The sequence below is a fragment of the Haliotis rubra genome, unplaced genomic scaffold (genome assembly GCF_003918875.1).
Source record: "Haliotis rubra isolate DU_JTF1 unplaced genomic scaffold, ASM391887v1 Scf198, whole genome shotgun sequence".
Classification (NCBI taxonomy): domain Eukaryota; kingdom Metazoa; phylum Mollusca; class Gastropoda; order Lepetellida; family Haliotidae; genus Haliotis; species Haliotis rubra.
Window position 1 is genome coordinate 203066 of NW_025765980.1, and position 17501 is coordinate 220566.

Sequence of the window (17501 nt, forward strand, 5' to 3'; positions counted from 1 at the left end):
CCTTCGCGATGGTCGCGAAGGCTAAATAACTCAAGTCTACTTCACCCAGAAGATCTAGAAGGGATGCTTGAGAACTTGCGAAGTCTCAGGCGTTCACCGAGGAAGTCTCCTCAAAGGTTTCCATATACTAGCCACTTTCGTCATATATAGCTACTTTCGTCAGTCCGTTCAAGGCGTCATAAGTTGATTATCAACTGTATGCCAGATGCGATCTATAAGCCTCTGCGAAGAAGATAATTGCTCAGGCTATTTACAACACAGAAGCGTCGCTGTATTATTAGTCAGCGACATTTCATAGATCTTCACGAAATCAACTATTCCGTATAAATTGCTAATATACAATCCCGGACGGCGATCACGATTATCTACATGCGTGACCATTACATATCTGCAGAACAATTCAATATCGAAATTGAACAGCAGCCTTGTTACAGCGAGTATAACTCTTAATCGTCAAAGTTTCTGAGAAGAAATATGTACAACAAGTTCAACGTTAATTCTACAATTATGGCGATACATTCATGTATACAGTCTACAAGCTCACAACTTGCAAGTTGTTTATACCCTTATATATAAGGAAGTCGAATTATATTCAAAACTGAAATTACTTTCCGACAACCAGGAAAATAACCTACCCAGCATAAAATTACAGAAGCGAGATATTTGGCGGAGGAGGTTTCAGCGGTTACCATTAACCCTCGAAACCGTGGTCACTTTCGGATAACCGGGAAGCTACGGTGAAGACCGGCGTTTATGCTAATATCAGCGGCGACAAGAATTTATTCAAGGTGGGTTTTCCCGCTACACGGTGACATCACAGGCGGGTATTATACAGAATCAAAATGCCTTGTTCTGATTGGACCGCGAGGGACAACGACCTACACAGAGGTCGATCTCTATTCACAGTTCAAGACTTACGTCACAAGTGACAACTATATATCAGTGAGCGAGCAAGCCTCATTACAGTCCAGTTAACCTGAACATTCATGATTAGACTGCCTTTCTTCAAGTTAGAGACCTCCCCTGTCAAGTTAAGGCGAGGGATGCGGCAGTCAGGCGATTTTACATAAAGTTCAGCGAGGACAGACACACCTGGTTGTGCACCTACATCGTCAAGGACTTAGCGAATTACCTAGGCGAAAGATACAAGTGGATCTAAATCCACAGCGTTTCAGACTACAGCTGAATTTCATCAAGCGACTAACACAACTAGATGGTTAGTAAACCTACTAAACTTCTGTTTGGAGAATAAAGCGGAAATTTCACGCCCAAACCTGGGGATATGAATATAGTGCTCCAACACCTCACAAGTGAGGTTTATGAACACGCCTGGATGACATACTTGGACCCCATGATACGATGATTCTATCAAGATGGCCAGCAAGAGCACTGTAAATTTATCTCCACCAAACCAAACAGGAGGAAAAATGCAACAGATTATTTCCTCTATCATCATCAACTTCAGAGTGAAGTCTCATGTACTATATCTCCATTTGGATCAGAACTGTCATACTCGTGCATATCTTGCGGATGGACCTATTCCGACCCTCCATGAGCTTAATACTCATGATATTATAAGCTAACTTCTACAATTGTTCTACACAAATGTGATTGAAATAATGGAGGTTTATTTCTGGAAATCCGATATGGTGGTTGCAAACCATTATCTGAGAGATATCACCACGAGGGCGTCTCAGGTATACACCAATTCGATCCCATGGTCCTCGCACAACAGCTGACAGTTCCTCGGAGAAGATAAGTCAATCTAACAGATTTTTACTTATCTTATAACAATACTAAATAGCTTCATGCTATATATAATTTACTTAAGTTCCTTTTATCATCACAGTACTATGATTATTACATCATACAATATATAAGTTAACAACTCTACAGAGTTTGTTATTATATATATTTACCTTAAGTTATTCATATCTTAAGAGTAATACTATGGTTACATGATAAATGCATTAGCTAACAAACTCTACAGAGTTTTTGGCTATTTTATACATAGCTTAAGTTAATTAAGCTAACAAACTCTGAGTTTTTACTATTATATAGGTAACTTAAGCTAATTATACCTTAAGCATAGTACTATACTCATATTATTAAAATATATTGGCTAACAAACTCTAAGGAGTTTTGCTATTATATAGGTAGCTTAAGCTTATTCATATCTTAAGCTTAGTACTATGTTTATATCATATAAGTAGATTAGCTAACAAACTCTAAAGAGTTTTTGCTATTTGGCTTAAGTATCATCATATTTCTAAGCAATATGGTTATATTATAACATGTATTAGCTAACAAACTCTACAGAGTTTTAGCTATTATATATGTAACTTAAGCTTATTCATATCTTAAAGCAGTACTATGTTTATATCATATAGGTATATTAGCTATCAAAACTCTAAAAGAGGGTTTTGCTATTATATATTTAAACTTAAGTTTCATCATATTTTAAGCTTTATGGTTACATTATAACATGTATTAGCTAACAAACTCTGGAGTTCTTGCTATTATATATGTAGCTTAAGTTTTCCTTCATAAGCTCAATACTAGGTTTATATCATAGCTAACAAACTCTAAAGGGTTGTTTTAAGCTATTATACAATTAGCTTAAGTTTTCATCATATCTTAAGCAGTATGTTTACATTATAAAGGTATTAGCTAACAAAACTTCGGCGGAGTTTTGTTATTATATATATATAGCTTAAGTTTCATCATAACTTAAGCTCAGTACTATGTTTTTTAACATAAAAGTATATTAGTTAATAAACTCTAAGGAGTTTATTTTGCTATATACATTTAGCTTAAGTCTAATCTTATCTTAAGCTTAGTACTATGGTTACACTATAAACATATTAGCTAATAAACTCTACAGAGTTTTTGGCTATTATATATGTAGCTTAAGTTAATAATATCTTAAGCACAATACTATACTCATATTGTAAAATATATTAGCTAACAAACTCTCACGGAGTTTTGCTATTATATATGTAGCTTAAGTTAATTATATCTTAAGCACACTACTATACTCATATTGTAAAATATATTAGCTAACAAAACCCTACAGAGTTTTGCTATATATATGTAGCTTAAGTTAATTATATCTTAAGCTCAGTACTATACTAATATTATAAATATATATTAGCTAACAAACTCTACAGAGTTTGGCTATTATATATGTAGCTTAAGTTAATTATAGCTTAAGCACAGTACTATACTCATATTATAAAAATATATTAGCTAACAAACTCTACAGAGTTTGGCTATTATATATGTAGCTTAAGTTAATTATGGCTTAAGCACAGTACTATACTCATATTATAAAAATATATTAGCTAACAAACTCTACAGAGTTTTTGCTATTATATATATGTAGCTAAAGCTTATTCATATCTTAAGCTCAGCATTATATCTATATCATATAAGTATATTAACTAACAAACTCTAAAGAGTTTGCTATTATATAATTAGCTTAAGTTTAATCATATCTTAAGCTTAGTACTATGTTATATCTTAAAGTATTTTAGCTAACAAACTCTAAGGAGTTTATACTAGCATATTAACAAGCTTAAGTCTATTAGTCTTAAGCATTGTATTAATGTTATATATACTTTATCATAATAAGTACATGGTAATAACCTTTTATATGGCAGCTGATAAGTTAGCAGCAGGAATTCATCAGTTCAGTGCCTTTATGAAGTTCCCATAGGGTTATTACAATCATCACAGTTCAAATCACTAATTATTAAAAATCCAAAGTATTAGATATTCCCACCTCCGTTCCGTAGGATGCTACAAGCAAAAAGAGCATGAGTCAGGATAAGGAAAAATATGTAATTTTTGGAGTAAAATTGATATTTTATACTTATCCTGACTCATGAGGTCAGCCCTCCCATCCTCCCAAATAACACTTTGGATTTCCCTGTAAATTCAAATGTTGGGCTCAGTATATGAGGAGAGAGTGAGGCACATGGGTAGAGGTGAAGCCCTCGTTCAGCTTGTGGAAAGGAGGTAACTTCGTGGTGAATACTAATTAGTGATTTTAAATTGAAGGGAGCTTCAATTAGGGAGATACAAGTGTTCCACTATGTTAGCAAGAAGAAGACAAGACAAAAGAGCATGAGTCAGGATAAGTATAAAATATCAATTTTACTCCAAAATTACATAAAATAATTGTTATGCACTACCAATTACGATTTAAAATGTTAGATACACAAAAAGTTTAAAACAAATGCGTACAGAATATGTTTATAAAAATCGCTTTCGTAATGAAAAAGACATCGATTGCTATCAAGTTGTACTGTTAGTATAGGACTAGTGTTGTACTGTCAGTATAGGATCGGTGATTTTTTATGAAATCATTTCCATTATATTTAAGTTGGTTTTGATTAGGTATGACATAAGGCAGAACATACCTGCTTAGTAAACTTACTCGATGACATAATACTTAGGTGAGTAAAATGACTGAAATACGCACATACATTGTATTTGAAAGCAGTGGGTAACGGAAAATGAAATACCCACTCAACATTCACAATACCCACTCCAAAAACTTACAGTGGGTACAGTACCCACATGAGCTAAATCTTATCTGGAGCTCTGAATGTCACACGACTAAAATGGATTGGTTACTGAGCAGGAGTGGGTGATGGATTATGGATGATTCGAGTAAGTTACAAAAGATTTTCTATTTAGACTAATAATAGCAAAATACAGTCATCCCTTGCAATAACGCTCTTCGCGATACCGCGGATTCGGTTAAACTACGGGGTAATCCGTGGCTCCCATAAAAAAAAGTTGCCCTGTGATCACACATATTCATATTCACGTGATCGAAAATAGCACATCAACAAATCCGCTGTTGAGTTCTGGTTAATCACGTAGTAAACTAGTGAAATTCAGTGCGGATTGCAATTAACAGTGTTTATTGTATATATCCATGTTTTTTCAGATGCTTAAAACATGCAGGGTCTTTTTCAATAATAATTGATGAACAGCGAAACATCGTAATAACTTTATCATAAAGACATGTCGATTATCAGCCGAGTACTTACAACGTTTGCTATGATGCAACACACCGCGTAATTGCGCGGGTATACACCGCCATCCGAGAATGTATGATGTTAGAAAACACATTTTATTTGATTAAATTCCATCCCATTTTCATTCATTAAAACTGTTTACAATAACAATGGAGAAACTGTGAGTGAAATGGCATTACCTCATTCCATACAACACCCGCTTACCACATTCGTGAGGGTCCGTTTTTCGCGCCTACCACGATAGCACCAATTTCACATTTTTCTCAGCAATCACGAACAGATTACAGCCTTGTCATCCATTGACCCCAAGACCCGCGTTATTGACTTGTTGAAGTCATATTTGACAATTAATTGCCAACATTTTGTTTTTACAATCAAAGTGGCACGTATCGCGGGAAGTCAACGGTGACTTGTCAAACTGTCTCCTACGTAAAAATGTCCAGCCAGGTAACCCAAAGTGCTTAGCAATGCTTATTATTATGTTAAATATGTTCGTAGAAAACATGCATTATACTTATACGATAGCAATATATAAGATCTCTGTTAGAATAACTGCTTGACATATCAATTATTCTGATAACGGAATAGAAATTCTTGGATGTTATATTTTCGGATTGTTTTTAAATGAATCACCGGTACATTGGACCAAAACATCGATGTGTGCCCAGCTGATTGCTATTTCCGGCTTAGTTGAATAACAGGTAGCATGACAGGAACAACAATTGAATTATCATGTCTTGTGGTGTTTGATTGCAAGTTTCATGTACATACATCTATTTTTTATTTGTTTGTTTGTTTATATTGTTGTTGTTTTCACCTCAAACAATACGATATATAGTTTTGACTGGGCACAATACACGAAATAGCAGTTTTGTTATGTCCATGGAAAATACGATTTTACTTGGCCTTTGTTCCGCGTTATGTAATCGTTACTTATAACACGGGTGTCTAATAACGCGGGGGGTCATCCATGGACCCCAAGACCCGCGCTACGGCGAGGGATGGCTGTATACAAGAAATGATGAGTTGTTTGCTCCCAGTTGAGATTTCAGATGAGTCAGTCTGTTGATGGAATGGCTTCAAATGTCTGCATTAAAATAAGGTCTCAGAGACAAGATGCTTCATAAACAAAGCAATAGATCAGTTACAGGGAACTTTAGGAATATCATGGACAATAAACTCATGGGGCCCCTGACGCATGAGATGTCGCGTGTGTGGGATCATAGGCAGTTGGGTTATCAAGGACAATAAACTTGCAAGAGTTATTTCCCCTGTAAGACACACGTGACACTTGTGTGTGAACACCAACAGTTGCCAATGCAATAAACATCAGAGGTTTGTTTTGTTCCAGTTCAATAGCCAGTGAAGTAAATTCATTATATTCAGTGAGAATATTTTATCTTGATCCTTGATCTTTGTGAGTGAGTATGGTTTTACCCTGCTTTTAGCAATATTCCAGCAATATCACGGCGGGGGACACCAGAAAGGGGCTTGACACATTGTACCCATGTGGGAATCGAACCCGGGTCTTCGGCGTGACGATCAAACGCTTTAACCACTAGGCTACCCCACCGCCCCCTGATTTTTGTGAGTCTGTGGGTAATGTTACTGTATTTATGCCCTTTCAGATTGCTAATCTGTTCTCAAGAGGCAGTTCCACCATTATTGGTTTGCTGTGTGGGGCATTCGACATATCGGCAGCAGTACAACTGGTCATCAAGGTAAGACACCTGTTGGTAATGATATGCTAGTACAGTATTTTATTACCCACGTGGTCAACGTATGGGAGTTGCATACTAATCTCGTACGTCACACGTGTGTCGTATCGCGTTGACCTGTGTCGTAACGACTTGACCTGAGGTTCTAACGATTTGATTGGATAACCGATGACCTCTCAGTTAGGTCACGTTGTGACGGAACTACTTTTTCATTCATAACAAACACGTGAATTCATTCATTCTACAACTTAGATGCATTGTGGGAATATAAACATTGCTTAACGTTGCCGTGTCGCTGTTTAATTGTGAGTCGAACTTAGACATTATATCCGTCGAAAAACATAAACGCAATGTTTCCACCAGTGATGTTAGCCGAATGAAGCAACTGCAAACCAAGAAACGGAAGCTACGGAGTAGTTTACTGTAGGAGGCTGTAATGAGGCGATGACAACTGACATGCATCCTGACGTCGGTTACCAAGGCAGTGACGCCATTACAGCGTGATCGTCATGCAAATATTGTACTACAGTACAAACTCTTCCGCAACCTCTTTATGAAACCGGTTTCAGTTTGAAACAAACAAATAACAAAAATACGCTTATTTGGTCAATTAAATGCATGTAAGACGTGGGTAATAAATAAAATACCACACTCTTCGGTCTCATTACATACGAATTATATGACGAACTGCGGATCTTCCTATAATCTGACCTCGCTTTCGCCGGTCAGATAACATAGGAAGGACACTCGTTTCGTATAATTCGTATGTAATGAGACCGAGTGTAGTATTCTCTATGTATCACGATACGAGGCTCATCATACCATGCCCTGATTTACAACTCCCGTATCACTGTATATACCACTCATAATGTTACAAGTTATTTTGAAGCGTAATTGCTTCCTCTGTCATGTAACAGATCCTCTGTTGTATATTGTTACAGATTGCCTTTGAGAAGGGCTTCTCCCTACGAAACTCGTACCTGGTTGTGACAGGTCTTCACAGCATGGTGATAGTCAGCACCTTCTTCTTCCTGCCCAAAGGATTCATCAGCAAGCCCGAGGATGAACCCCCACAAGAGCAGGTGACCTATAAGGTGGAGGACGGGGATGCGCCTTCAGTGGTGTTGCTGGATAAGGCGGAGGAAGCAGGCGTTGTGATAGTTGACGGGAAGAAACAGCCAGTGAAAGGTATGATTTCTGCCTCAGTTTTTAAAACCATTTTTGTCTTAAGTAGAGAGTTCCAGGAGAGGAAACAGTAAATGTGCAACATCCATTTAAGACAAAATGCTAAGAATTCCTTATGCAATAATAAATAATACTAATAGTGTGGTGGTGGTGTGCTGCTGCTGCTGCTGATGATGATGAATGTCTGTTTATAGACAAGTTAACCCATTGTGCTTGAAGCACTTGATTTTTTATTCTTGTTTCACTGAGGAGTATACAACTCAAGAGATCTTAATGTATACAGTCGTGCCCCCCTTTATCCGAACCTCAGATATCCGGAAAACTCGCCTTCTGAACGAAAAAAAAAATCCTCAAAACGAATTCACAAAGTTGTAAAATTACTCACTTATCCGGAAATCCAGTTTCCGTAACCGGACGGTAATTTTCACATACAAAACGCTAAATTTATGCTTTTTTTCTTGTATATCCGGATGGCTGAGCACTTGTCAGTATGTTTACACACGCATTTTACAGAGTGGCCTTGCATGCCCTAACAAAAAAAGTCGGCGGTCTTTGAAGCGTGAGAGGATTAACTACCTGTAATTAGCAAGGTGACGCTGAGTTAATTTTGAGTTGTGATTGGCAAGGCTAAATGTTCCCGTTGTTTTGGTGGTGACTTTAATACGGAAGCAACAATGCGAACGAGAGGATGACATCAGAACTCTTTCGTGATTGGTTGCTAGCATTTGACAGACAGATGCAAAGTACAGGCATGTTCGCACGTGTTATTGACTTGACTACTTTATTTGACAAGATGTGATTTTATGTATACATTATTATTTGTTGATGTCTTATCAATAAAGGTTACGTCTGAGGTCTATTATGTTCGTTTCTTTGTATGTCTTTTTACATATGGTCTGTGGTTCAGATATCCGGAAATTTGTTTATCCAGACAATTTCAAGAAAAACACAAGTGTCCGGATAAACGGGGCACGACTGTATTGTGCTTAGGCACTCATGTATTAGGACTGCTGAGATTATAGATATCCATTTTGGACCCGTACTTTCACAAATGATAATACCATGAAATGCAACATGATCTCAGGGACGTCTCTGTTAATCAGTTGATGTCTTATCACTTTATTGCCTGTGTACTTCCAGAGGAGAGCAAGACCCCGCTGACACCACCGTCGTCCCCGTCGAAGCTGCCGTCACTGTTCAGCTGCATCCTGTCCTCATCATTCCTCCCCCACGTCCTCTGGCTCAGCATACTGCAGCTGCGCTTCTACTACTTCCTGTCCTCTCTCAACCCCATCCTCAACGATGTCCTCGACGGGGACCAGGCCCAAGGTAAGACATACCTGTGATTTCTCAGCCACATCATCAATGATGTCTTCTTTCAGTCCTATCCTTATCAATGTCCTCTATCTGGAAGCTGCCCCTGTTAAAGCAGTTGCCTTCTTTCAATCCCTTCCTGATCAACATCCTCTCTCTCCTTAGCAATGTCTGCCATCCTTAGCAATGTCTTTGATCTGGAAGATGCCCATGGTAGGGCATTCGTCCTCTTTCAGTCCTATCCTTAGCAATGTTCTTGATCTGGAAGATGCCCATGGGAGGGCATTCGTCCTCTTTCAGTCCTATCCTTATCAATGTTCTTGATCTGGAAGATGCCCATGGTAAGGCATTCGTCCTCTTTCAGTCCTATCTTTATCAATGTCCTCTATCTGGAAGATGCCCATGGTAAGGCATTCGTCCTCTTTCAGTCCTATCCTTATCAATGTCCTCTATCTGGAAGATGCCCATTGTAAGGCATTTGTCCTCTTTCAGTCCTATCCTTATCAATGTCCTTGATCTGCCCATAGAAGATGCCCATAGTAAGGCATTCGCCCATGGTAAGGCTCCTTTCAGTCCTATCCTTATCAATGTCCTTGATCTGGAAGATGCCCATGGTAAGGCATTTGTCCTCTTTCAGTCCTATCCTTATCAATGTCCTTGATCTGGAAGATGCCCATGGTAAGGCATTCGTCCTCTTTCAGTCCTATCCTTATCAATGTCCTTGATCTGGAAGATGCCCATGGTAAGGCATTTGTCCTCTCCTTCCTTAGTCCTATCCCCATGGTAAGGCATTTGTCCCTGTCCTATCCTTATCAATGTCCTCTATCTGGAAGATGCCCATGGTAAGGCATTTGTCCCTCTTTCAGTCCTATCCTTAGCAATGTCCTTGATCCTCTTTGTCCTCTTCAGTCCTATCCTTAGCAATGTCCTTGATCTGGAAGATGCCCATGGTAAGGCATTTGTCCTCTTTCAGTCCTATCCTTATCAATGTCCTTGATCTGGAAGATGCCCATGGTAAGGCATTTGTCCTCTTTCAGTCCTATCCTTATCAATGTCCTTGATCTGGAAGATGCCCATGGTAAGGCATTTGTCCTCTTTCAGTCCTATCCTTATCAATGTCCTTGATCTGGAAGATGCCCATGGTAAGGAAGCATTAAGGCATTTGTCCTCTTTCAGTCCTATCCTTATCAATGTCCTTGATCTGGAAGATGCCCATGGTAAGGCATTCGTCCTCTTTCAGTCCTATCCTTATCAATGTCCTCTGGAAGATGCCCATAGTAAGGCATTTGTCCTCAGTCCTATCCTTATCAATGTCCTTGATCTGGAAGATGCCCATGGTAAGGCATTTGTCCTCTTTCAGTCCTATCCTTATCAATGTCCTTGATCTGGAAGATGCTGGTAAGATTTGCCTCTTTCAGTCCTATCCTTATCAATGTCCTTGATCTGGAAGATGCCCATGGTAAGGCATTTGTCCTCTTTCAGTCCTATCCTTATCAATGTCCTTGATCTGGAAGATGCCCATGGTAAGGCATTCGTCCTCTTTCAGTCCTATCCTTATCAATGTCCTTGATCTGGAAGATGCCCATGGTAAGGCATTTGTCCTCTTTCAGTCCTATCCTTATCAATGTCCTTGATCTGGAAGATGCCCATGGTAAGGCATTCGTCCTCTTTCAGTCCTATCCTTATCAATGTCCTTGATCTGGAAGATGCCCATGGTAAGGCATTCGTCCTCTTTCAGTCCTATCTTTATCAATGTCCTTGATCTGGAAGATGCCCATTAAGGCATTGTCCTCTTTCAGTCCTATCCTTATCAATGTCCTTGATCTGGAAGATGCCCATAGTAAGGCATTTGTCCTCTTTCAGTCCTATCCTTATCAATGTCCTTGATCTGGAAGATGCCCATGGTAAGGCATTTGTCCTCTTTCAGTCCTATCTTTATCAGTCCTATCCTTATCAATGTCCTTGATCTGGAAGATGCCCATAGTAAGGCATTTGTCCTCTTTCAGTCCTTTCCTTATCAATGTCCTTGATCTGGAAGATGCTTATAGTAAGACATTTGCCTTCACCTCCATCTTTATCAATGTCACAATCAATAGGAGTCCTTAGAAATGAAAGAAATTGTAAATCCATAGGGTTTGTTCAATGTTGTACGTTCAAACTTCTAAAATGCCACTCAAAGAAGGCCTAAGGTTAGTTACCAGTTTTCTGTAACATGGCTCAAGTTAAGACATTCTTCTTGTTTGTTCATATCCTCAACATTGTCCAAAGCTCCTAGCCAGTGCTCTCTCCACCCACATTCCATCAATGGGTACATGGCCCAAGGCTGCTTGCTCTGTGATTGGTACTGTGCCTGTCCACCCAGTAATCTTCCAACATGTCAGTGTCAACATGAAGTGGTCCAACTGTATGCTCTGACTGAGTATGCTTTATGTCTACACATTTTCTTTCAGTGAGTTTCTACACAAACATGTCGATGTACATGATGCTGGCCGGAATCGTCACGTCTCCGTTTACGGATTTGTCTACGACTGGCAGAAAGGAATCTTTAACAGTGAGTCACTGTGAGGCACACATACCCATTGTACACTGACACCTAGGGGTGGGAGGCGCTGGAGGCTTATTGGTTCAAGTTCTCACCTGGGTTTGTTATAAGATACAACTAAATGAATCTCATGGTCAGAACCTTGTGGTGACTTCATTAAGTGTTATAATGCCCTGATGTTGCTAACTAACTACTCGTTAGTGTGTATTAATTACAGGCTCCTTTGTCATAGGGGGGTGGTGGGGTAGCCTAGGGGTTAAAGCGTTCACTCGTCACGCCGAAGGCCCGGGTTTGATTCCCCACATAGGCACAATGTGTGAAGCCCATTTCTGGTGTCTCCCGCAATGATAATGTTGGAATATTGCTAAAAAGCGGCATAAAACTCACTCACTCACTTTGTCATAGGTGAAATGTTGCCACCTTTGCTGGTTGTAAGAGGTATTCAACAACCTTTGCTGGTTGTAAGAGGTCTCGAACTACCTATGCCAGTATGAGACAACTAAGAGAATCTGGTAGTCAGGGTCAGGGTCAGTGTGACATTGTACCCCGATATTGATGGTTGTTCACAATATCAATCACTTGATTGTCTGGTCCATACTGTATTACTTTCCAGCATATAGCTGGACTGTTACTGAGGGCAGCATTTAGCTTGTCACACAAAAAAATCATTACATACAATAAGTATAATCAGCATCATATTTTTGTACCTGTTTCCATGTCTTTACAACGTTGTAGTTGACAATGATGGCAGCATCCTTCATACTATAAGCATTTCAGTAACTAATGAAGTACACATTTGTCCATCTATCTAATTTAGTACACTATACTGTGTAGAATTTATATTTGGTATGTCCTGCTTAAATGAAAATGAAAATATTAAAATAAGAGTCAAACATTATTCCTCCAGACAGCCGATCCAAGCTACGTCGTGACCTGATGCCATCTGTGATGCCGCTGATGACGGGGACGGTGTTGGGGTTGTTGGTGACGGTGTTCTGCATGATACCAGCCAAGGAAGTGCTGTACCTCACCTTCATCTCCGTCGTCCTCTGCCGCTCCTTCCTCTACTGCATGGGAGCCTCCTTCATTGGAGCAGTGTAAGTCTTTCCTCTACTGCATGGGAGCCTCCTTCATTGGAGCAGTGTAAGTCTTTCCTCTACTGCATGGGAGCCTCCTTCATGGGAGCCATGTAAGTCTTGACACTGATAGGATGGAGCCTCCTTCATGGGAGCCATGTAAGTCTTGACACTGATAGGCTGGAGCCTCCTTCATGGGTGCCATGTAAATCTTGACACTGATAGGATGGAGCCTCCTTCATGGGAGCCATGTAAGTCTTGACACTGATAGGATGGAGCCTTCTTCATGGGAGCCATGTAAGTCTTGACACTGATAGGATGGAGCCTCCTTCATGGGAGCCATGTAAGTCTTGACACTGATAGGATGGAGCCTTCTTCATGGGAGCCATGTAAGTCTTGACACTGATAGGATGGAGCCTCCTTCATGGGAGCCATATAAATCTTGACACTGATAGGATGGAGCCTCCTTCATGGGAGCCATGTAAATCTTGACACTGATAGGATGGAGCCTCCTTCATGGGAGCCATGTAAGTCTTGACACTGATCGGATGGAGCCTCCTTCATGGGAGCCATGTAAATCTTGACACTGATAGGATGGAGCCTCCTTCATGTAAGTCTTGACACTGATAGGATGGAGCCTCCTTCATGGGAGCCATGTAAATCTTGACACTGATAGGATGGAGCCTCCTTCATGGGAGCCATGTAAATCTTGACACTGATAGGATGGAGCCTCCTTCATGGGAGCCATGTAAATCTTGACACTGATAGGATGGAGCCTCCTTCATGGGAGCCATGTAAATCTTGACACTGATAGGATGGAGCCTCCTTCATGGGAGCCATGTAAATCTTGACACTGATAGGATGGAGCCTCCTTCATGGGAGCCATGTAAATCTTGACACTGATAGGATGGAGCCTCCTTCATGGGAGCCATGTAAGTCTTGACACTGATAGGATGGAGCCTCCTTCATGGGAGCCATGTAAATCTTGACACTGATAGGATGGAGCCTCCTTCATGGGAGCCATGTAAATCTTGACACTGATAGGATGGAGCCTCCTTCATGGGAGCCATGTAAATCTTGACACTGATAGGATGGAGCCTCCTTCATGGGAGCCATGTAAGTCTTGACACTGATAGGATGGAGCCTCCTTCATGGGAGCCATGTAAATCTTGACACTTGGGAGCCATGTAAATCTTGACACTGATAGGATGATAGGATGTAGACCTCCTCCTTCATGGGAGCCATGTAAATCTTGACACTGATAGGATGGATCCTTCATGGAGCCTCCTTCATGGGGAGCCATGGGAGCCATGTAAATCTTGACACTGATAGGATGGAGCCTCCTTCATGGGAGCCATGTAAATCTTGACACTGATAGGCTGGAGCCTAATTCATGGGAAGCGTGTAAGTCTTCTTGGGATGGATCTGCCTTCGAGGTAGTGAAAATCTGAGTAGTTAAGATATCAAATTTACCCAGTGGTGTCTGCCAAAATGGTAAAGATAGATTTGAGGCAGATGGTTATCTATCCCCTTAAGACACAATTAACTTGTCATGCATATGCCCACTTGACCGCTTCCTGGACTGGATCAGGTATTCTGTGGGTGGAGCACTTTACACTGAAGGCAACACTGAACTTACCAATGAGTCTAAGATGATTTACAGAGTTACATCCCTTAGCCAGATCAACAATAAGCTACATTCTCGATAGACATGTTTCAGATTTTCTTTTGATGAATATTTGTAGTTTTTCGACCGCCTCCGTGGTGTAGTTGTTAGATCTTTCGCCCGGAGAGAGGAAGATCGCAGGTTTTTAACTCCTGCCATACCAAAAGACCTTAAAATAAGGTATTTGTTGGTCATTAATGGGTACCACAAGGACTGGTCGGCTCAGAGTCAGTATAATGTGTCTGTGGAGTATTCATGCTTAACTGCGGTATTGTGTCTCAGTGAGCTAGCACTATAAAACCAGGTTAAGTCTGGGCTTAGTACAAGCAGCCACACATACACACGCATGCACGTCGTCATGTGAGCGAAATATTCTTAAGTACGGTCTACTCCCATTTGTGAGAACTCCCAGTTGTGAGACAGTGGAGTAGGTAATTAGCAAAGAAAACACACCTTACTCCCCTATCTGATAGAATGGATTAACCCCAGCTAATTATGGATTAGCTATTTAACTGAATCTTGTTGAGGTAACTTAATAAAACTCTAAAAGATAAAGTAATTAACCTACTCAGATAAATGGCTTTAAAAATAAACACTTTGTGTAGGTAGCTACGTGATCATTTGAAAGAGAAATTAATTTACTTACTCAGATGAAAAATCTAGCAATAACTGTTGTAACAATAATTAATCCAAATGTATTTATTAACCTTTGACTGCTCTTTCCGATCACCATTATGGCAGGCCTTCAACAAGTAGAATATATCACCAGTTCACGATAATCTTTTTCAGTATCTATTGAAAACAATAAATGCTCTTCAACGAACAATGTCTTCTGTGTTGATTAACTCATTAATGAACTATGCCTCCTGCGGGTACTCTTCATCAACAGGGCTGTTCCCACTTTCATCGTAGGGATGGGGAAGCACCACCTATGTGCACTGAACCATTAATTAATGTGTCTCACAACTGGGAGTTCTCACAAATGGGAGGACACCAGTACGATGTTAAACCCCATTTCACCTCACCTTGTTATTTTTCAGATTCCCCAGTGAATATTTTGGATTACTGTATGGTCTAATGATCATAGCAGGTGGGATATTTTCCTTCATTCAGTTTGGCTTGTTCAAGTGGGCAGAGCAAGCTGGATATTTTCAGGTAGGAAAAAAAAAGTTACTATGAATTTGGACACCCTTAACCTTTGGCTATCCTGCTACATTAAGCTGTCATGCCATGCTACTGGACTATTACTACATGTCATGACATGTTGAGGCATTGTCATGTCACTCAGTGAAAACTGGTGCTAGGATATAGTTAAACCAACAGTTTCGGTTTCCATGTGCTGGCTCTATCAGATCAAACATCAGTGTTGGGTAGACAAATATGTGTTCTGTATAACCCCAATAACCAAGATAGCACCGTGCCAGTGACAATGTCGGGAACATGGGCCATTCCTTGAAGCACACCGAGGCACCATGACTCAAAGGTCTATGACTCAAAGGTCTATGTATGGAGTTATGATTGTGTTAGCACTATGATCATTTCGTGTATGGAGGCCCAGGTTTGTAACCCAATCCATTTTTCATGCAGTATCTTGTATTAACGTAAACAATTTATTTGTTTTCAGGTCAATATCTTCTTCCTGGTCCTGGTGTCTCTCTCTTTCATCCATCCTGTGGTTCAGTGGATCCGCTCATGTCGTGCAGAGTCCGTCGTAATTACCCAGGAGGAGTAGCTCTAAAAACATTTATCATCCAAAACTGTGTTCCACAGGAGATATTGCTTGTGTGAGATCAGACGATATCTCCTAGGAGATATCGTTTTCACAGTAGATTTTGCACAATGCCCTGACAATGTTATGACGTCATGAACTTGATGACGTCACAATGCTATGACATCGTTGCACTGCAAATCTAATGGCAGTTCTGTGTTCAGAGATGTACATTTTTCATTGAAAACTAATGAAGAGTGATTTTTGATGATAAATGGAATCTCACCCTCAACACTCGTTGATAAAAGTAAAAATATCCTCGGCAAGCCTCGGATATTTGTTACTTTATCAACTCGTGTTGATATATTTGATATCAAAAGACTCGGGTGAGATTCTCTTTATATCACATGACATATTTCATGACACATCACATGACGTATCACATGACATGTCACATGATGCATTTTATGACATATCACATGATGTATTTTATGATACATCACATGACGTATCACATGATGTATTTTATGACACATCACATGACATGTCACATGATGTTACTCATGTCTCATGACATTATGATGTAACAATACTACAGTATGTAAAGATTGTATGTATGGTATGTGATGCATGAATATTTACACTTATTGTATTACTTTCATACATGTCCTTACATGTACGTGACCAGTGTGTGCTCTACTGAATAACCTGATGCTCAGATACTTGAGAACAGCCCTACATCACATGACGTATCAAATGACACAGATATTTATTTTTGTCAGAATTTGTTGATTTGTAATATGTCAAATCTTGTGTATCAAGAAATTAGTGCGTCACCAAATTAACTGAATAACCTGATGCTCAGATACTTGAGAACAGGACCGCCTCCGTGGTGTAGTGGTTAGAGTGTCCGCCCGGAGAGCGGAAGGTCGCTGGTTCGATCCCCGACCGCGTCATACCAAAAGATGTTAAAATATGGTACTTGTTGGTCCCTGCCTGGCGCTCGGCATTAATGTGTACAACAAGGACTGGTTGGCTCGGAGTCAGTATAATGTGTCTGAGTGGGGTATTCATGCTTCACTGCGGCATGGTATCTCAGTGGGCTAGCACTATAAAACCAGCTTCAGTCTGGGCTAGTACAAGCAGCCGCACATACACATACACACGCATGCACGTCGTCATATGAGCGAAATATTCTCCAGCACGACGTAAACCCAATTTCACCTCACCTCACCTTGAGA

At 40.0% G+C, this 17501-nt stretch overlaps 1 protein-coding gene across 1 annotated transcript in view; it reads left to right on the forward strand.

The window, feature by feature from the left end:
• Window positions 1-17224, forward strand: part of LOC124275067 (solute carrier family 43 member 3-like) — a 32706-nt gene extending 15482 nt beyond the window's left edge. Inside the window, 9 exon segments of the mRNA XM_046710540.1 lie at window positions 6680-6772; window positions 7711-7957; window positions 9095-9283; window positions 11719-11778; window positions 11781-11819; window positions 12718-12907; window positions 15593-15707; window positions 16177-16298; window positions 16663-17224. Of these exon segments, the coding sequence (XP_046566496.1) occupies window positions 6680-6772; window positions 7711-7957; window positions 9095-9283; window positions 11719-11778; window positions 11781-11819; window positions 12718-12907; window positions 15593-15707; window positions 16177-16284 (1041 nt within the window). The 3' untranslated portion in view covers window positions 16285-16298; window positions 16663-17224.
• Window positions 17225-17501: the final 277 nt, after the last annotated feature.